This window comes from Zootoca vivipara, chromosome 5, assembly GCF_963506605.1.
Source record: "Zootoca vivipara chromosome 5, rZooViv1.1, whole genome shotgun sequence".
NCBI lineage: Eukaryota > Metazoa > Chordata > Lepidosauria > Squamata > Lacertidae > Zootoca > Zootoca vivipara.
The window spans coordinates 32,974,857-32,996,637 of NC_083280.1; the positions used below are offsets into that span (position 1 = coordinate 32,974,857).

General features: G+C 42.4%; 1 protein-coding gene across 1 annotated transcript; it reads right to left on the reverse strand.

Moving 5' to 3' along the window:
* Nucleotides 1–1,894: 1,894 nt before the first annotated feature.
* TRIM42 (tripartite motif containing 42) lies at nucleotides 1,895–15,068 on the reverse strand. Its single transcript, XM_035133771.2, has 5 exons — nucleotides 14,686–15,068; nucleotides 11,913–12,595; nucleotides 9,963–10,780; nucleotides 7,942–8,172; nucleotides 1,895–1,981 (listed from the first exon to the last, which is right to left on the reverse strand). The coding sequence occupies exons 1-5, from the start codon at nucleotides 15,066–15,068 to the stop codon at nucleotides 1,895–1,897; spliced, it is 2,202 nt and encodes a 733-aa protein (XP_034989662.1).
* Nucleotides 15,069–21,781: the final 6,713 nt, after the last annotated feature.

Here is a 21,781-nt window from a genome sequence, read left to right on the forward strand (position 1 = left end):
AACCTGTGCTTCTAGGAATGGGATCGGGGGGGGGGTCATGGCAGCCAGAGTGCTCCATGCTCCCAGTGCCTTTGCCTGCCCTCATATTCCATGGGAAAGTGAGTGCCAGACCACCAGGCAAACTGCAGGTGAGAGCCTGGTCCCTCTTCAAACCAAAAAGGAATGCAGAAAATGAAATCCCCCCCATCATTTTCTGATTATCTCTCTCTGTCTCTCTTCTGTGATGTCAGGGTAGACGTCCATTCCCTGGCCCAAGGAAACAGGAAACCTATGATCCACTTATCAAAGTCCAGAACTCCACGTGGCTATGTGTTCCTGTGTTGATTGTATTCATAAGATGGAGCCTTCAGTGCCCATGAATGCAAACTTTCTGCAGGACTTCTTTCTTAACTTCGTGTTCTCAGGTTCTGGCAAATGGCCAGAAAGACAACTTTCTGATTAGGCCAGTAAAATTATGGGTGGGTCCAGGCAACACTATCAGATTGGATCAGTCAAGGAACCCAAATAATTGAGACTATCATAGGCAAAAGGGTCTTGCTGAGCTTAGTATCAAATGATTGCAGAGTTGAGGGTCACCTCTCCAACCGCCTGCAATGCTGAAATATGCAGGTGGCCCATATGGGAATTGAACCTGCGACCCTGGCGTTATCAGCATCACACTCTAATCAACTAAGCTTAATTTTGAGATACTTTCTCCTCAGGCACACACAGAGTGGCAGCCTGCAAAAGATCCCCATAAAATTGCTGAGAAGTTCCTATGGATCTCCCAAACATATTTCACGGTGGCATTGTAATATTTGCATGGTAACATGGTTGCTCAATATTAATGCTCACATGACAACCAGAGAAGTACAACAGGACTAGCAACATCACAACCGATTCACAACTCTGAAGGAGAGTGCTCCGCTTTCGAATTCCTTCTTGTCAGCTGTGTACTTCTCTGGGATACTATAAGGAACTCAAAGCAAGGCTTTCCATTTTCCTTTTCTAATACAGTACTCAACATATCTTGGCTACTGAGCATGCTCAGTCTTATGCTGTTCTTTTTGGAGGGTGGATGGGAATGTGCCCTAGGGTCCCCCTGGCTTTTTGTGCTTCTACTCTGGTTTCCCTGTCCGTTGCCAATGCCTCTCTTGTTTCTCAGTGACCCCATCATGGCTCCATCTCAGTCAGAACTCACCACCCAAGCTCACTATTAGAGTGATTGTTAAAAGCTTTCCGAGACTGAACTATTTTGTGTGGGATCAGATTGCCTTGTTCTGCTTCTAGCCACAAAGCTCTTAGTCTGCATTGCTCTAGGTGACAAAAAATAAAGAAGTTGGGACAAAACTTAGTGTTGGTGGCAATGGACACTGGAACTGGACTCTACTAATAGCCAAAGTATGAGACTAAAGCCAGAGTAGTAAATGAGTTTCTTGTAGACTCCAGGGCTAAAGGCATAACAAGCATCATTCAGATGTCTATCTGAAAGGTGATTTTTATGCTTTATATCCATTTCCAAATGACACATATTGCAAGCCACATGCCCAGCTTTATATAGAAGAGGAGTGGCCCTTGAGAAAGTATTTTCTCAACAATGAAAATGTTTGCTACATTGCATTGAAGGGTTGCTACACCACAGAGTTTGCTTCAGGGATTTTTCATTATATATTTCATTTACAGAGCAATGTTTTCCTCCAGTTTCAGTGGAATGTAGAAAAAAAATAAAACAAAGGGCTGAGACTTTAATTTGCTAGGAGATCTTTATTCTGAAGGGTTTACTCTCAGATTTCAGCTTGGAAGTTAGCTTCACTTTAGAAGGAAAGGAAAGGCATTTGAGAAAATATAATTGCTTTCTATCCAGTGGCTTACTTCTGAGTCATCTCTTTAAAATTTTGGTTGGTTGGCTTGCAGGTCAGGACTGTTTATGGAAAGCAGATTGAACATTTCGTAGCAATCCCCATTTGCCTTTGACTCTTGCACGAATTTCTGGAGTCACTACCTAGTGGAACACACAATATGCAATCCATGCTGAGTTTTGGTAATAAAAATAGTAACTGCATATGATAAATGTCTTAGACACAGTAGGAAATCATATATTGGCATGTTTAAATATTTATTTTATGTATTTATATATCACTTAATACTCAAAATGATCTCTAAGCCATTTAGAAGATACATTATATCAGGCATCCCCAAACTGCAGCCCTCCAGACGTTTTGGCCTACAACTCCCATGATCCCTAGCTAACAGGACCAGTGGTCAGGGATGATGATATTATATATCAAACAATGAAACTGGGGAACTACAATATACAGTAATGCAATGCATTACAACGCAATTCAATAAAATATCTCAAGAAACAAAAACATAGCAGCAGCACATTTTGAAACATCTTTAGAGTCAGGAATTCTTTCCCTCTCCAGCCTCCCTCTTGTCAAAAGCATTCTGACTCACAAAATATTACACCTCACACTCAATATATGCCTTACTAAGCATAACATATTTATTACCCATTCAATATCACCCACCCCATTCAGAGATGCATCCCACACATGTCCACCAATATACACAAATGCACCACCAGCCCAATCTTTCCAATATCTCAGTCCATCATTGACCACTACCACCAATCACACATTCCAGGCAACAAAAATGTCCTACAAAAACCAAGGAGACAATGAGACCGTTTACTGTCGGAACTGTGTTAATAACAATACCAGTTGTCATCCACCAAGTCACATAGATGCATTCTTCCTGACAGCAATCTGGCTCCTGCCTAGGTTGCTGTTTCCTCTCCAAGGACAGGTAGAACTGCACATACACACATCCTCCCTGGTAGTCCTTTCTCTCAACCAGGAATGCCTTCAGACAATTCAACAGCCCATTGAATTCATTTCCTCCTTGATTCTCGTAACTATTTTTGGCACACTTTTGAATGGAGCATAGCCCTATAGCAGTGGTGGGCAACCTTTTGAGCTTGGTGTGTCGCAATTCGCCAAAAAACCGAGCATAACTCGGGTGGTGTGTCACTTCGAGAAAAAAACCGTAATTTCGCGATATTTATAGTTTAAATAACAAAAATGTATAATTGTAATATATAACTATTTAATAAACCAAAAACTAATTATTTAACCAAACCAAACCAAAAAACCCTTATTTATCATAAAGTGCCCAGAATTGTTGAGCTTGGGAGGGGGAACTGCTAACCTTTGGAGGTTTTTTGGGGGGTGCAAAAGTTGCTTTGCTTTTTGGGGGGGTGCCCCAAAGCTGCTGCACTTTTGGGGGGGGGAGAGAACAAAAATAAATGACGAATAATACCTTCGCTGGAACTAACACACAGCACCGACACAGTCTGCCAAAGCGCCAAAAAAAACACCCAGCACAGAAAGGGTTAAAAAATGAACTCTGTTTACACCCAATAATAGTCTGCCAAAGCGCCAGAAAAACAGCACAGAAAGGGTTTTAAAAACCAATCTCTGGCTACCAGCAACAGCGGAGACAAGCTGTAGCGGAGACAAGCTGTAGGAGGAGCGGGAGAACAAATGGGGGGACGACAACAACAACAACAACAGCGCAAATGGGCCGATGGGGTGCGTGCCAGCAGTGAGGGCTCTGCGTGTCATGCCTGACACGTGTGTCATAGGTTTGCCATCACTGCCCTATAGATATATAGATTTATCTTTTGACCCCTCATATTACCACAAAACCAAAAAAAGAACTGCAGAAGGAAAGCACAATAAAAATGGTGTGCCGAGAATTTACATTTGCCACCTTTTGTGAACAGCTATCTGTGTACCTGCCCTATCAGTATTTAATCGGTATTAGTTTTTTCCATGATATTTTCCCGTCCATATATGGTATTGTATCCTTCATTCCTGCAACTGTTAATCGGTATTACAGAATTGACAAATCAGAAGGCGGGGACAAATGCAAAAGGAAATGGCTACAGATATGACTAGGGAAGACAAATGTTGCTCCTCACATACAAATTCCAATGTGTGCAGAACTAATGCTGAAATGTGGGCAAGGCCAGAATGTCAATAGATGAAGCTCTTCCCCATAAATGTATTCATGTTTGAAAAGGCTTGAAGATGCTTAATGTGCAGAATCTCTGCCTGCCACACACAGCTATTAAAAGACACAATTGCTCGAATAGCAACATATGTTAACCCTAACCCATGCAAAGAAATCGTGTTTCTTGAGTTGTAAACCACTTATGTGATGGTAGGTACTTCATCAGTTGACCTTAGGCTGACGTATCTATATTCAGAGCAAGACCAGACATTTTTGTTTCATATGGCTGGAACAGTCAAAAGAGTTTGAAGATTTGTAGCAACCAAAGTTCAGGTACCCCTGCTTTGATAAAGTCAGGATTAAATTGTTAAAAAGCAAGCAGAATATTCTAAGAGCATTCGTTGTGGTTATTTATTATTTACACTTCATAATAACTGCAGCAACCTTTATCAGGACAGGCCAAGCAAGAAGGATTTGCACCACATCAAAGTCTTCTGTTTTCCTCTGAAGCTGGGAAAGTAACGGATTTCAACCAGTCACAGAGGGCATGGTGAGGCTTCAGTGCTCACTTAACATCCATCCAATTGAGTTGCTGCTGTATACCAGGATCAAGAAGGTAATGAGTGAGATAGTAGCATGGTCAGTGGGGTACAAAAACACTGGCAGGAGTGCTAGATTGCCTCCACCAGTGCTTTTACATCATGCTGACCTTGCGCCTCCCAGTCTGCAGCAGCAACCCAGCCAGAGGTGGGTCAAGCAAGCAGTGCAGCCCAACTGCACCATCTACCAATGTAGTCAACTTAGCCTGCCCTGCCCAAACTGCATTTTCCAAAAAATGGAAAGGAAAGGAAAGATGAACTTAACAAAGCAAGAGGAGTGGATAACAATGCTGGAATGCGCTTCACAATTTTAATATTTTCCATACTATCCAGTCACAGAGATACTAACATGCTGAATTTCTCAATTATTTTCTCTAGGTAACAGTCACCCCTCTACATATTAGGGAAGGTGAAGAAGGGGAGGGAACTTCAAAATGACTCGATATCTATCTATCTTGAAGATGAACCAGGCAGGACAAGGGATTTCCTGAGTAATTTGGAAGCCGGGGGGGGGGGGATGTGCAACTCTAAACTTATCTGAAGGACTTATCAATCACAGTTGTGACTTCATTCAGTTGTGCAGAGCACTGAAAGGTGGAAGTAGGCTCATACCTCACAAAATACTTGCTTTGAATTTTGCTTGCATGTTTTGCTCAACCATGTTCTTTCTAAAGAGGTCTAGGAACGGTTCTTTTTTTAAAAGTGAAAGCTCAGAATCTAGGTCCACTGGTGAACCATAGAGATACCGGTATATAAAAACAATAAGTTACTCTGTACAGAATGCTTTAAAAAAAAAACGAGCAACAAAGAAGAGTAGGAAACTGACATCATACTTTACCTTGGGGGGGGGGGACGTAAGATTGCAGCTTCAGGGTTTTTAAATCAAGTAATGTGGTGAATGTTGTAGCTGCAATAACAGCTGGGCAATAAAAATAAGGAATCTATTCAATATGTTTTGACGTTTGAAAAAGGATGAATAAGAACCAGAAAAATATTGTTTGTGCTAAACAAAACGCACACTTTATTTCAGACTTCTGTTTTCAAATCTAGGAATTTACAAAATGGCTTAAATAACTCCCTCTTCACAATCTGCTTTGTAAAAAACAAAACAAAACAGTATACTTCAATTTATTCCAAATGAAATAGCTTCTGTTTTGATGCAACATTGTTCATTTGAGGAATGGCATTTCAAGTTCCTCTTCCCTTGTCTGCAGCTGAGAAATTATGTAGACTATGCCTTCCTACTAACATCCATCAGGATATAATTGACTGGGCTATTTTTCTTTTTCTTTTTTAAGCCACACATTACTGGACATGTATGTTTGCTCCACAGATGCAGGGAGGACTAGTCTTTATCCCTAATTCTGCATTTACAGGTGCTACTTTAGCTGTTATTCCCTGAAATAAATTCATCCTGTACTTGCTAAGACGTAGCAGATAATATTTCCTTTTACTTTGCAGCCTCCTTCAAATCTCCATCCCTAAGCCTACCCTACTGTTGGAATGAGGGTGGGTGGGGACGTAGTCGAAACAAACAAACAAAAGAATTCCTTTCAGTAGCACCTTAGAGAGCACCTTAGTTGGTCTCTAAGGTGCTACTGGAAGGATTTTTTTTATTTTGTTTCGAGTTAGAATGCTGTCTTCTAGACAGTCTCCTTTGCCTGCAAGCTGTGCAGTACTAGACAGGAATTCAGCAGGAGCTTGGAGCTTTTTGTTTTCTTGCCCTATGGTAAACTTTGCTATAGAAATGGACAGTGCTTCTCCCCTCACTCTGTCCCCACTGAAGATGAACATATTCCAGTTAGTGACTGACAAAGATATGCACCACTTCCCTGAGTAATTTTTGTTTACAAATATTTTAACTTTTCTTAGATATTAAGCCTGAAGACTACCTCCAGTTTTGCTTGTATTACACTTTAGATAACGCTCTGTGGTCAACTGCCCGTAAGTCATGGAGTGGAACACAAGTCTTCCACATGCACCCCTGCTTACTGCGACCACAGAGCATCTCAAATTGTTAAGAGCGAGGGACATACTGCACAAAATGTGTCCATTCGGGAAACTCTCATGTTAAGAGACACATTGAATCATCTCTCAGGGCCCCTATTCTATACACCATGGGTAGGCAAACTAAGGCCCAGGGGCCAGATCCGGCCCAATCGCCTTCTAAATCTGGCCCGTGGACGGTCTGGGAATCAGCATGTTTTTACATGAGTAGAATGTGTGCTTTTATTTAAAATGCATCTCTGGGTTATTTTGGGGGGCATAGGAATTTGTTCTCTCCCCTCCCCCCCCCAGAAAGAAAAACGCAGTCCGGTCCCCCACAAGGTCTGAGGGACAGTGGACCGGCTCCCTCATGGAAAAGTTTGCTCATCCCTGCTATACACAAGCAATTTCTACCATAAACAAACAAACAAAAAACAGCACATACATTCAGATTGATTTGAGATGACAGTTCTGAAACCACACACAGTGGATTCATTGTGCTGAAAGCTACAATCCTATTCATGCATACTGAATCCCTGTTGAACTTGGAGGAATCAACTTTTGACTAAGCAGGTGTGCTGACAGTCTTGCTGCACCCTAAAGAGTTAACTTTGTGTGTGGCTTGAGATTTCCTAGACCAATAAAAGGGAGGGCACTCTGTTCCATGAAAATCTATGCTACAATAATATGGTAGTATTTATGGTGTTGCCAGAAGACACCATGATAGGTGCGTGTCAGTCAAACCCTTCAACATATTGACCCAAGAAACTGGGATGCTTGTCTTCCCGACCCTGCTGCTGTGTGAGTCATGTGACTCGTGCGAGATCACGGAGCCCCCAAACGTGCATTTTGGGGGTCTGTTTTTCAGAGCATGGCATGCAAAACCAGGATGTCCCAATTTAATCAGGGGCAGTTGTGGGGTATGGTGCGTAGGAACTGCAAGTGTGTGGGGGGGTGGCTGCAACCTCATCTATGCCTCTCTTGTCATAGGGGGAGCAATAGGATTGTCTTAGATGTGACCTAGATAGGAGCACAAAAATGGGTATCAAAAGTGTTTAGTGGCTGATTTTTCTTGGACCACAATCAACCATTTATTTTCCTTTTCTCCTACATGGTCATCACACAAGAGTCAGCTAGCTACCATTATCTGCATTAAAGCACAGGCTCTGATTGTTACAAACAATTCACTAATAACGGCTGACAAAGCATGGTTTGAGACTGATTGGTTATCTAGCACTGGTTAATTCAACCAGCAAAATAACCCACTGAGAAACATATCCTATCTAATATTTTATTATTGCCTTTGCATGGTATGACATCAGTGGAAAAGTACAAGCAAGAAGGAGTAGATAGATTGTACCTTACAAATTTCGCTCCATGGGCCTGGACCATACTCGTTGACAGCCCGGACTTTGAAGAGATATTCTGTATTAGGTGTCAGATTATGTATTTCCAGATTCTGTTGGGCAATCCCAGTTAGCACTCCTACAAGTTGGGGCTGAATTAAATTCTCAGCTGCCTCTTCATCAACTACTTCATAATAAGCAACCTCAAAGCTATCTACTTCTTCTGTAGGACATGTCCAGTAAATCTACACACAAAAAGATAACACTGAATGTATTTTCATGTTGCATTTAATGAGCTAATACCATTCGTTTCACAGAGTTTACATTTTTTAGCAAAATAAAATAAAATAGATTTTCCATTAAAATATGTCAGTGATTTATGTAGTGAACTTCTCCTACCATACCGGTACCAGTATTTTGGATCATGTAGCAACATCTCAATGCTTGCTATTTGTAATCCTTTAAATCTAATAACCTTACAAGGAGGGCACAGGGACACTCCACATTACCTATGGCCTTTCAAATCCGCCCCCCATTTCCAACATTCCAATTTTGCCACCTTCAGATGGGGTGGCAAAATGGAAGGTGGACTCCACGAATACACTCATCGGCTCACCACCATCAAGTACATATGTTTCTCTCATGAGATTTCCAAAAATAGCTTTTGCCTCCTTCTCTGCCTGTAAAATGTGCACATAATTCATCAATGAAGAGGGCAATGTGCACATTTTCCAGTCAATATGCATAATCCCCAATAGGCCAGTCTTTATATTGACTGGATTTTTTGTATTTCTCTGGCTATTATGCACAATTCCTAACAGGCTTTGGGGGATGTGCCTGTCTTGACAGAACTTTGTACATTGTCCAGTTGATGAGCAGGGTGGAGAGGTTAAAGAGAGAGAAATTGTTGGTTTGATGTGAATGATTTTTTTTGACTAGGTGGAGGTTGGGGTTTTGTTTATTTTTGTTTATTTGTTAATTAATGTGTCTGATTATTGCTTTTATTATTATGCATAATCTCCAATGGACCTTGGGGAATGTGCATATCTGAACTGCATTTTGTACATTCTCCAGGCAAATAAGCACATTCTCTGGTTAGCATGCATAGTCTCCAAATAAATAAATAAATAAATAAATAAATAAATAAATAAATTTATTATCTATACCCTGCCCATCTGACTGTGTTTCCCCAGCCACTCTGGGCAGCTCCCAACCGAATATTAAAAACACAATACAGCATTAAACATTAAAAACTTCCCTAAACAGGGTTGCCTTCAGGTGTCCAAGAAACATGATCCCTCTACCTCTAGTTCAGAAGTCTGTAATCTGCAGCCACCAGGCTGCTTCTGGTCCCCAACCTAATCTTACGGGGCTCACAACATACCCTCCCAGCAGAGCAACAGGATGAACAGATGGAGCTCCAGGGGGGGGGGCTTCCTTTTCACCACCCTCTGCTGTTCCCCGTTCAGCTGAGAAGCACAAGGGAGGAAATCACAGGGAGAGGAAAGCAGGCCTGACAAAGCAAACCCCCCAATTAAACAAGTACTTTCTCAACACAGGAAAAGTTGGGGACCAAGTGAATTGGGCAACATGCACTGGCTTGTAAACATGCCCCTGCCTCCTGTTCTTAGATGCAGCAATAACGTTTTCAGGCAAATACCTGAACAAAACATCTGTACATCTTTTCCATGCCGAGGACTTCCCAGTGTCCTCAGCAAGGGGTGTCAGGGCACAGGTGATTTGTAGGAACAGGTATTTTGGGTTCCCCTCCACCCTTCCTGCCATTTTGCCTGAAAAACCCACTGTTTTCCAGAACAAATGTCAGTCCTCAGTGATGTTTGTTCTGATTCAGCAGTAATCAGCAGGTTTCCCCAGGGAAATTGGTAGGATGGCAGCAACAAACCACTCGTGTTTTAGGCCCGTGCCTAAAAATCATGGCACAAATGGAAGTGGGGATGAGCCCTCGGCCTACAAATGCTCTCAGTGCATGTACAATGTGTAAGAAACATTATGTAAAAACAAACAAACACCTTACCTTAGCAAGAGTTGGAAATACAAGTGTTTGGTAGACAATAACAATGCCAGGAACAGTGGTAGTTTGGGCTTCTCCGTGTAATTCTGGATTGTAGTAGATACCTTGGTTTTGAAATCTTCTGTCGCCTCTTGAAGTATCTGATGCGGCATCCCAAACTGCATACATCCCATTATCTCTCAAGTTAGGAGGTAAGGATTTGGGTCTTAGATACATGTCGTTCATCATGTCTTGATCTAATGAAGCAAATGAAGCTAAAGACTGACTACGATCCATTCCTAATGGATTTGGGACGTGTGCACTGGAGACATCCCTTGGAATCATTATGTCAGAACTGCAAGGATAAGGACTTTTGATTGTTTTATCATACACTTTCTTTGAAATTGCTGGGAAAATGGCTTGTAACTTTTGTGCAAGTTCCTCAAAGTTGACTTTAAGGTGCTTAATAGGGTCTTCCCTGAGAAGCGGGCTAGGTTGATAAATATTAGCAATTGCATCTTCTATTTCAACTACTAGCCCATATGCAGACTGCAGGAATGCAAGCTGGCTTTGTTCCTTTAAAGCTTCCTTAGAATACTGCATAAGGCTGTCCATCTGATCAATTCTCTTGCTTGTGTATTCGGCAAACTCGTGAAGTGCCTTCTGTTTTTGAATCTCAAGGTTTTCTACTGCCTCCATCAGCTCTTTCTCCCGTTGTTGAAGGATGCTCTGTAACCTCATGAAACCGTTCCTGATCTCCCTCCTTTTGGTTTCTTTATAGGACTTAAAATTGTTTTTTAATACAAGGACTTCCATTAGATCATTATCAATTATAAATCGTACTGAAACACACAAAAACAATCATTATATCACAAAAAACAATCATTATATCACTGTCCATCTACTCATGCACAAAATATAGCAAAGGTTAAAAGTGAGATGGGGTTTAATATACCGTAGGTTGACTACATTTGGCACGATCTGTATTGGAAACAGCAGCTTCACTATGGTTCAGTTCGAGACGATAAGTTGGAGTCACATTAACCCAATGTAAACTGGATTTGAATGTACAGCATTGTGGGAACAATTCCTCAAAGTAAATAAAAAAATTGGAAAACAATGATCAGGTTTCCCACAGTGTTTTTAAATCTGAAGAGAGCCACCAGGAGGTGGGGGTGGGGGTGGAGCAGAGCTGTGGGTGCTGTTAATGCTCTCCTTTTCAGTTTCCCCCATATATAAACTCCACTGAAACAGCATTAGTCCTGTGAGTCAACACATACATTGGTCATATTCACATCATATATTTAAAGAATCCTGTAAACTGTAGTTTGTTAAGGGTGCTGGGAATTGTAGCTCTGTGAGGAGTGAATTACAGTCCCCAGGATCCTTTGTGGGAAAGTTAAATGATGACTGTTAAATTGGCATAAATGTGCTGTAAATGCACGGGGTGGATGTGACCATGCTTGTGTGCTTACCCTCAAAGAATAAATAGCAGCTCAGGAGCGATTACATAATGCAGAAATCACGGGGAGGGCTAACACACTTGCAGCATTGCCCCAATCTGACCCCTGCAGCTACATTGACAATTTCAGAAAGGCCTTGATGACCCGTCTACATGCGATACCATTAAAGTACATTCAAAGTGCATTCCCCTCCCCTCAAAGAATTATGGTCACTGTGGTTTGCTAAGGTGTTGCTGGGGCATGTAAATCAGTGTGAGGTAACCTACAGTACCCAGAAACCTTTGAAGGAGGCATATGTCTTTTAAAGGTATAGTGTGCATGCAGCCATACATTATGTCTATTTCATTTCTCTCTCAGTGGTTTTCAGATAAAATGTACATACAAACCTAAGATTTACACATTGTGGGTGCCATTGCACCGGTGTGTTTATAATTGCACTTTGAGACTCATCAAAGCCTATATTACAATAACAAATCAAGCAGAAGGAAAGTAGTTAAATACAAACAGGAACCTTTTTTAAACTTTGCAATAGAACCGAATAATGCAGCAGACAGTTTTGAACATGCTATTGGCAAAGCAACTGTGTCATGATCCGTGTGGTGGGCATCAGCACAGTATTCACAAAGCAGTTCATTGTCATCAAGACAGTATTTTGAGATCATTGAATCACCATGGATCAAACAGTTTCTTTCTTCCCAAACTTCGTCACTGATTTTGGCATAGACATGATTTTGGTACGAGATATCCTGGTGAAAGTTCCTCAAGCAAAGATTACAGTAATTCAATTGACATGTCACACATCTCTTGGTGGCCTTCCGGCGCTCATCACAAAGTTGGCAATAAATTGGTAGCCGGCTTCTGTCAAACCTCCACCGCAGGAAACCGTATCGACGCATATATTTCCTGGCCAATCTGGCTCTTAGGTAATTCATCCTCAGCTGGATTTTCTTAGCAAATGGAAGGCAGTGGGCTTTGTTGCAAATGGGGCATGTGATGATGAAGAAATTCTCTGTGATCTCAGCCTGAAGTTGGCTCTTCATTATGCACTTATCGCAAATGCAGTGATTACATGGCAGCATAAAAGGTCGGAGAAACAGCTCTTGGCACAAAGGGCAAATAAGCTGGTCAAGGAAAGCATGTCCCGATGAGTCCTTATCCAGCGAAATGACAGATGAGTTGCTTATCAACTTGCGTCTGAGCATAAAAACAAGCAAACAAAGAAGAAAACTTTCAGTTGTAGAGAGTGAAGCCACCAACATTAATAATTGCATGTTAAGATCCCAAGAAAATAAAGACACAATTGACATGGAATTTAGTTTAAGGTTATTGGCATAATTTTGGCCACAACTTTATTGATTACAGATCATGAGTGGTTTGCTTAGGCATTGGTTCCCGACTAGCTGCACCTGACCTCAGCAGGGCAGCCCTGACACCTGGACTCTGGCAGACGTCAGTCAGGGAAAACTTCCTGGGGGAGCATTGGACCGGGATCAGACTTAAGCTCACTCCAAATGCTCCCAGGGGGTCTGGTGTGGCCCTAACCCCTGGAAGGGGATCGGACAAAAGCAAGGCGAGCCCCCGGATTCCTTTAACGGAATGCCCTTTGCACGTGGGACGGGCAGGTGTGACAACCTCCCTTCCCCCCCACCTTGAACCAATGCCTTACAAAGTTGTGACGATTTGCTACGCGGCAGTCGAAACCCAAGTGGCACCAGCCAATCAGCCAAATGGGAAAGAACAGACGACCCATGATGGCATAGCAAGGTCATAATGGACCCTAAATATAGAGAGGGTGGGCAGGTGATCCAGTGCACGAGGCGAAGAAGAGAAAGCTCAACGCAATGTGCAGCGGTATATATATGGGTCCCTCGGTTCATGCATTAAATGATCCTATTGGCCAGATTTACCCCAGCAACCGAGGGACCACCAATCGGGTTGTTGTGACTATCCAATCACTCCCACCCACAACAGCAGTGAGGTCAGTCTTGATTATCTCACCGCAACGCATGCTCTCTGGGAGGAGGACACGATTTACCCAACTTATAATGTGACCTTATGTTATGAGTAATGCTTGGCTGCATGATTAAGTGGCATCTATCCCTAAAATGCCTCTGTGGTTTAGATTTAATCCATTCCAGAATTCCTGTGTTCCTCTTTCCTCCCTGTCTCCTGTCAAATGTTTTCCCGGTACTTTGTGGTTTGGGGTGGCAGATGCAGAAAGGCGATCTTGTTAGCAATCTCAGTATCACCAGAAATTCTGCAATGGGAATCATGGAGGTGCTAGGATTTCCTGAGATGTTGCTTAATGTCCTAGTTGGTAGGGATGAAGGCCTTACATGGAGGCCTTGCAGTAAGGTTTTCCCACTGGTCTTGATGCTACTAGGTTTGCAAGTGAAAAGACAAAAAGGCTTGCGTAGGATGAGACTCAAAGAAAGTTTGGAGATATGTGGCTTGAATCTTTCCTGTGCCACAAAACCCTTAAAGTAAGGCACTCTTTCTCTTTCTCAGCTCTTTTGCTCATTCTGTACTATGAGGAAATATTAACCCGCTGCACAATATTTTTGCTTCAGGTAACAAAACTAATCAAAACCTTGCTTGAGAGATGTACAGGAGAAGTAAGGAATGCTTCACCTGTGACTATCCTGCACTGAACAGAAGATTGCACTAGATAACATTCAAGGACCCTATCTCATTCTATATGGGTAGTATTTGTCATCAGTTGGTACTTATAGTATGAAATGGCAGCTTTATTATTATTTATACCACACCCATGTGGCTGGGTTTCCCCAGCCACTCTGGGCAGCTCCCAACAGAACATTAAAAACAGAATAAAACTTCAAACATTAAAAAAAAATTCCTAAACAGGGCTGCCTTCAGATGTCTTCTAAAAGTCAGATAGTTGTTTATTTCATTGACATCTGGTGGGAGTTCCACAGGGCTGGTGTCACTACTGAGAAGGCCCTCTGCCTTCTGACACTCTTGCCACTGACAGCACCCAACTAACCACAGGATAGGATGCCATATCTGTGTTGCGTAAAACCCCATTGATTAAGGGCATGTAGAAAGTTCCTTGGTCAGTCCCCAGTGTTAAGTATAATTGATTTAATTGACACATAAATTGAAAATGTATGTGTATTAACGAAGGTTTAAAATGGAAAGTGGCTAAATGTGTATTGCTAACATTGGGGGTTTTTCCACAGTAGTTTTTCGAAGGACTCTAAGCTCCTAAATGGGTCAATGCTTACTGGCTTCTAAAACAAACCATAGTTCTGTCAAACTCTTACCTTCTAAGCCTGTACCGATGCTTGTAAGGCATATAGTTGAGGTAGTTGCAGCACGTGCTTTCGTAGCACTGGCAGTCATCATTCTCATCTGTGCAGCACAAGTACTTGCAGTGTGGATTATTAGCACAGGAGCAGCAGCACCAGCGGCAATTTGGGTTCTGTGAGCATGTGCAGTGGAAGCACTGGCAGGTTTCATCATCACTGTGTGGACAGTAGAAGCAGTCACAGTTCCGTTCATCGCTGAATAGAAAACGCCAACACAAGCAGCATGCGAATAGGGATCTGCTGAACAAGAAACGCCGGAACCTAATGCATTCATAGCAGCACGGACAACCTGGGCAACATGGGCATGTCAAGCAACAGTGACATGTTGCGCGAGGCATGGCTTTTCAGGAAGTTATACTGGTTTCCCCTGGCCCTTTTGGTACTAGAAAGCTGTGCTTGCTTAATGATGACATCACAATGGCTTCTACCAATGAGGATGGGTGTTTATTTACATATGAAAGTGGCTTGTCAGTTGCATCATAAAATATGTCACAATGGCTAGGACAACTAATGCTTCAAATTCCTGCACTCATATGAAGCATATGTTGTGATTTCCATTCCACCTTAAGGGTTTGCAGTCATGTTACTGTTGCATGTCACATGTCTACTACGCGCCAGCACAGATTGCTGGGAAACTGCTGTATAGCTTTTGCTTTTGCTTCTGCTGTTCTCTCTCTCCGAGAGAAGACATGTTTTTCCTTTGTCTGAATAAACTGCTGTAAATATGCTTGCACACGCAATCTCAGTGCCTCTTTCGTTGTGTCGAACACTCTGCTAAATGTGTTCCAGCTTCAGAGAAGCAGAGGCAATATCAGCGTTGCTTCGGAGGACCAGCCAGCGTGTCAGCTGGAGGGCCCGGGCCAGCTGGAAGCAAGCCAGCAGGCCATGTGATGCCCTCTGGATATCAACAGTTACCATACTGTGGAGCCAGTGTGGTGTAGTGGTTAAGAGTGGTACACTCGTAATCTGGGGAACCGAGTTCGCGTCTCCGCTCCTCCACATGCAGCTGCTGGGTGACCTTGGGCTAGTTACACTTCTCTGAAGTCTCTCAGCCCCACTCACCTCACAGAGTGTTTGTTGTGGGGGAGGAGGGGAAAGGAGATTGTTAGCCGCTTTGAGACTCCTTTGGGTAGTGATAAAGCGGGATATCAAATTCAAACTCTTCTTCTTCAAACTCTTCTTCATACAGGAAAATCTGCAATGCAACACAGAGCATTGTGAAGCCCTGACAATGTATTTCCATGGGACAAATTCACTCATTCTAGGTAGTTCCTTTTGGAGTTGTTCACAGTCCCTTTGGTATCATCAACAAACTGGGCTACCTCGTTGCTCACTCCTAATTAAATCATTTATGAATCACCATGGCATGGGGAATTGTTTTGTGGGGATGAATGGCTTATTATTACTTATATATCTCAATGCCCAGATGGTTTATAAGCGGTTTACGGAAATATAATCCAACTGCACAACATTGTTGGAACACAGAATAACTAAAAATACAGAACGATGCAACCCCATTAAAATATAACAACCATGATGTAAATGTGCAACATTATATCCCACTCTTCCTCCCCAAGGAACCCAGCATGGCAAAATGGGAATGAGGCAAAGGATGCAGCAATGCCAGTGTTGCCGCCTTCCAGAAATGTATTTGGGGGAAATGTTTGCCTGACCATCCTGGGGGTGTCATCACCACTAGTGGGGACAAAAAGTCCTCCTTCAATAAGAACAGCAAAGAGCTGAGACAAGACTCTGCAGCTTGTACCCTGAAGCACAAGTATCCCTGCCCACCCCACAACATTGCACCAAGTTTCTCTATTTGTTCTTCCCCTAAATGTCACTTGGAAAGCATCGGCTGGACTTTTTGGCACAGTAGCAAGTTTCATATACAGTACATTAGCGTTTTGTGCTATTTACCACCCAGAAGACTACAGGGAAAAGTGAACTATTTCAGTCTGAAGGCTGTATTCCTTCTGGGAGTCACTTGGCTGTGGTGGTTGAGACCAGAGGCAAAATGGATGTGACTGAGTGAAGCAACGGATGTGATTCTTACCTCTGTGCAGTAGACTACATTCCTGCTATGTAGATATCCATCTTCAATCCAGCAAAACAAGAGACATAATACCCTTCCAGTGCTACATTCTAGCCACATAAAATCACTTGAAGAGCACAGGGAACAGCGTCACTGAAGGTTGTGGCCAGAGGAGAGGGCTGTGATCCAGGGGGAGCCCTGAGAGATGAACAGGCCAGCTTGGAGGGCATCATTCAGTGCCAAAGCTGCAGCCCCCCACCTCTGAACTAGTGAGTCTGTTTTGCTCTTATTGTTGCTGCCTATGTCTTGTTGCTGCACTTCATCATTGTTGCTGTTCTAGAATCTTGTGGGGAACCCAGTGGGAGATGCTCTTAACTGTTCTGGCAAGCACTCAGGAATCTTTATTTGAATCTTCTGGTTCTGAACTGTCAGTGATCTATGGCATCGTGAGGAGACCATCACTTGATATTGATATTTGGAAGAGGGCTGTTGCGCTCACAGCCGGCAGTACTTTAATCAATACCTTTTATAATGCAAATATACTCCTCTTCTTTCTCCCAAAGTTACGGACATTGAGAACAATACATGATGGGATTACAGCAGAGAAAAATAAGCTTGCAGAAATGAAGATGGCGACATGACCTTGAAGGGAGGGCATGTTCCTTCTACACTCTGTTAGAAGTGTAGCCTACCTAGACTAAAACAGATGGATTGGTAATGCAGCAGTGAGTCAGCAAGCTAATAATGCTACGGACCTACAAAATCTCTCCTGCCTTGCCTCATGGCAAAGACTTCAGTGCCACCTCACTTCTACGCAGGTACTTCTACAATCTCCTCTGGCCCACTATGATTGGTTTGGATGGAACCTGACTCAGGTGACTGCGGATCAGCATTTCTGTTTCTCTTTAACTGATACGGACAGATGAAATCATCCTGGCTGCCAGAGATAATGTAGGAGCATCAGCTGCAGGCAGAACGGCAGCTTTTCAAAGGGTTTCCAAGGCTGCTGGATAATCCTGCTGGGTTTTACACTCACAGCCAGGACTTCTTTCTTGTGGACTTCTTATGCTTGTTGCCTAGCCCAGCAGTAGCCAACATGGTGCCCTCCAGATGTTGTTGCCCATTGCCCCTGACCGTCGACCAGGCTAGCTGCTGCTCATGGGAGGCGGAGTCCAGCAACGTCCAGAGGCCACCACATTAACTACCCCTGGTCTTAGTCTTTTATTGTAGGGGGCTGACGAGCACATTCTGTGAATAGGTTTCAGTTTCTATATCTCATGGACTATTGCTGAACAATATGTGAGACCCAGATAAAGCAAAGAATACCAGAGAATATAAGACCACGTAGCCACAGCCTCACAGGTAAACTGGCTAGAGCGTCAGAGCTTATCCATGCTTATCCTTTGCCCTGCTCTTTCCAGGCAGAGGTCTGTGCTTTAATGACAAAAGCAAACTAAAACACTTTAAAACCAACGTAAAAATAGATACAGTGCAGAAGCCTGATCCTCCTTGACCCTGAAGCCGCAGACTCATTAGTAGCTGAGTGGGCCGTTTCATTCAGATATATCTGATGAATCATCCTGTTGACCTTTAAGAAATAATGGTTATATTTGTCTGTATGTCTCTCCTCCACCCCATCCTGTGGTTCACATTTTTAAAAAGCAGGAAGATTTCTGATACATAGATAAGAAAAGAAAAAGAAAAAACAAAATTCAGCTGGCTTGATACATAACTAACATGCATTTGCCAGTAAATAAACTTGAATAAGTGAGGTATACCTTTTTCTAGTACTTTATGGGCTGCAAATCAAAAACATTCTAAAACAGTTGCAATTTTTATAAAGCGGTTACAGTTAAAAAATATTCTCCCATTCGAAGATAGGAATGTGTAAGTTTATGCATGGTATGCAGGCAGGCGATAGTGAGAATATTTGTTTCTTCTGTCATGACTTTAGAACTTGAGGTCATCCAGCGAAGCTGAATGTTAGAAGATTCAGCAGAGATCAAAGAAAGTACTTTGTCACACTTAGTTAAACTACAGAATTTGCACACACACAGTGTAGTGATGGCCACCAAATTGGATTACTTTAAAAGTGGATTAGAGAAATTCATGGAGGATAAGACTGTCAGTGGCTACTAGGCACAATGGCTTTGCTTGCCTCCACTGCTGGAATATTAGTTGCTAGGAATCCCAACTGAGGAAAGTGCTGTTGCACCCAGTCCTGCTTGTGGGCTTCTCGTGGGCCTCTGGTTGCCCATTGTGGGACAAGGATGCTAGACAAGATAGGCCTTTGGTGTGATACAGCAGGGTTTTCCTTATGTTCTTATGACCCTACCGGCACATTGATAGCCTAGCTTCAATGATCCATTCCCTGATAATCTGCCATTTTTTGAGTACTGCAACGCATTGCACACTGCCTTTTGAAAAAATACTTCATTTTGGCCCAGAACAAGGATGAAAGACTGCATAATGAGACTTCATGAAGTAGTGCTCCAATCCTTGGATAAATTTAGTTCCCTACCCAAAGAGGCTGGCAGGCGATCCTCTTTTATATCCGTTTTGTGCCTGGCAAAGGCCCTTCTTATTTTTCCAGGCCTTTTAAATCATGCTGTGGTTCTTAATATTGTTTTAGCTGTATTGTTGTTGTTCCATTCCTCCGTTCCCTGCTTTTAATTTATCTGCTTTGATCTTAATTGGTGTGTTTTGTTTGCTGTGTTTTATTGTAACATGGTTTTCTAATCTTACTGTTTTACTCTGTAAACCACCCACATAACTTTTTGTTGTGGGACGACCTATAAATAGGATGCTTGCATAAATAAATAGTGGCAATATTTCATTAGCATTTTTAATTAATGCAGGAACAGTATTTCAGTTTTTGCATTCCTGTTTAGTGAACTTCATACTCCAGATCAAAATACTTGAAAATGAGTGGAGTTGAAACTTTATCCCCCTTTTCTTTGAAATCTCCATTGTGGCCGTAGTTTAGGGGTAGAGAATGTATTCTTTGTGCAGAAGGTACCAATTTCAATGTCTGGCATCGCTAGTTATAAAAGCTTTAGGTTGCATTTGCTGTGAAAAATCTCTTCCTTAGACCCTGGACAGCCACTGCCATTTGGAATAGACAGTACCCACCCTGGCTGAAACAGCCACCTAAACAGTGGAAGTTTTCAGTGGCAGTGGTAGAACATTGGTGAAATTTAAGCGGGGAGGCACTGCTTGCCTTGCCTCTTTCTTAAGTTGTCTAGCTCATCTGTTTCCTGGTTGCTCCTACTCTCACTTGTTCTCCTGTGAGGAAAAGTGACTATAGCTGTCTCTAATCCAGTGTTTCACCACCCCAGAAGGCAATGGTAGTGGCACTATGTCAAAGAGTAGCACCATTGCCATTGCTTTTGGGCTTACCTTCCAAGTCCCGGACTGCAGAATCCGGGACCGGCAGCCGTGTGACACCGGAAGTTGTGTCGACGTAACTTCCGGTGTTGCTTTGCCCTTCTATGGGCACCAAAAATGGCCGCCGCCGGCTTCGAAAGTCGCTTGTACGCATGTCAGGAAGTGCGTCAACGCAACTTCCGGTGTCGCTCCACCCATCTATGGGCACCAAAAATGGCCGCCGCAGACACCAGAAGTCGCATCTATGCACTTCCGGAAATTTTGAAATTGTGTAAAAATGTGACTCTCCTCCATTGCTTATGTGCAAAATTTCTGATTGTTGACCTGCTAAAAGGCAACTTGAGTCACTACATAGAAGAAATACTTAGCCCATCCATTTCACAATACTACTTTTACCACTACAGTGCACACCTTTTGGGGAAGACTAAACTGGAATCAAACAGTTCCGTTGGCTTCTGCATAAGTCACTTCTACCTTGGTTTTCTTCTCTTGAAAATGCCTCATTACTACAAATTATCATTGTTTATGACTAAATGGCTTGCCTGCTGTTATGGAAAATATGTTGTTCAGAATGAAAATATACATAATGCAAGGAGGGATCATTGGAAACTGCTCTCCAAATGAACAAGCATATGTCACAGATCATGTATTCATATTTTGGGAAGGAGCTGTCAACATAATTAGACCTGGCTTATGTATTCAGTAGCAATCAATTGCCAATCAACAAAGCAAGATGGTCTAGAAATGCAAAAATGTTGAATTAGATGAGGAAATTAGAGGATCTGGGTATGAGCCTATTCTGTCATTTTGAGCCAGGTTTTTTTTTTTTTAGCTCTGCAAGCCACTGCATTTATAAAATGGGACCATTGTCCTTTAAGCTGCAAGAACCTGATGCCGACTCCATTGACTAAGTTGCTGAAATGCATCTGATGCAACGTGGGCATGGATGTAGACTGATGAACAGACAAGTTCCGTGAATCATAGAATCATGGATTTATAGAGACAAGAAGGATTGTCTAGTCCAACCTCCAGCAATGCAGGAATCTTTTGCCCAACATGAGGCTCAAACCCACAACTGTGAGATTGATATGGATACATTTTCACAGTCTCAGAGAGTTGGACTTGACTTAGAAAGATTCTATGGCTGAAATAATTGCATCATTTTAAAGGTATGGTGAACAGTGTTATTGGAATTGTGCACCTTTAATGTGGTTGGCTTTACAATAAGATTAGACAAATTCATGGAGGGTAAAGCTTTCAGTGGCTACTGGCCACAATGTCTATGTTCAATCAAGACAATCAAGTCACCATGAAGTCTACACATTAATTACAAACCTGGTTCTGTGTATGTTTGTTTGCTGAGTGAGGGAACTATAATAGTGTGATGCAATTGTATCAACATGCTTTATTGAACATATAACTTCCCTTGCTTACATATTTAGTTATTCTTGAAAACCCAATCAAAAATTCTTTCAAGTAAGACAAACTCAATTCTTTGTTTCTAATTACACATCTGTCTACTACTAGAAATTCCACTCTACCCATCCCAGGTGGCCTTTTGTAGGTACAAGAAGATATCAGCTCATCCTGCAGTGAATGGGTACTTCTAAGAGATAATTTCTCTCTTCCTCA

Bases quoted from the DNA above. Each gene is read 5' to 3' on its own strand.
- TRIM42 (XM_035133771.2), bottom strand. From the start codon at position 15,068: ATGCCTCGCGCAACATGTCACTGTTGCTTGACATGCCCATGTTGCCCA. The intron at 12,596-14,685 runs GTAAGAGTTTGA...TTTTATGCTCAG, and splicing joins CATCGGTACAGGCTTAGAAG to ACGCAAGTTGATAAGCAACT. The intron at 10,781-11,912 runs GTTCCTGTTTGT...TGTGTGTTTCAG, and splicing joins TATTGCAAAGTTTAAAAAAG to TACGATTTATAATTGATAAT.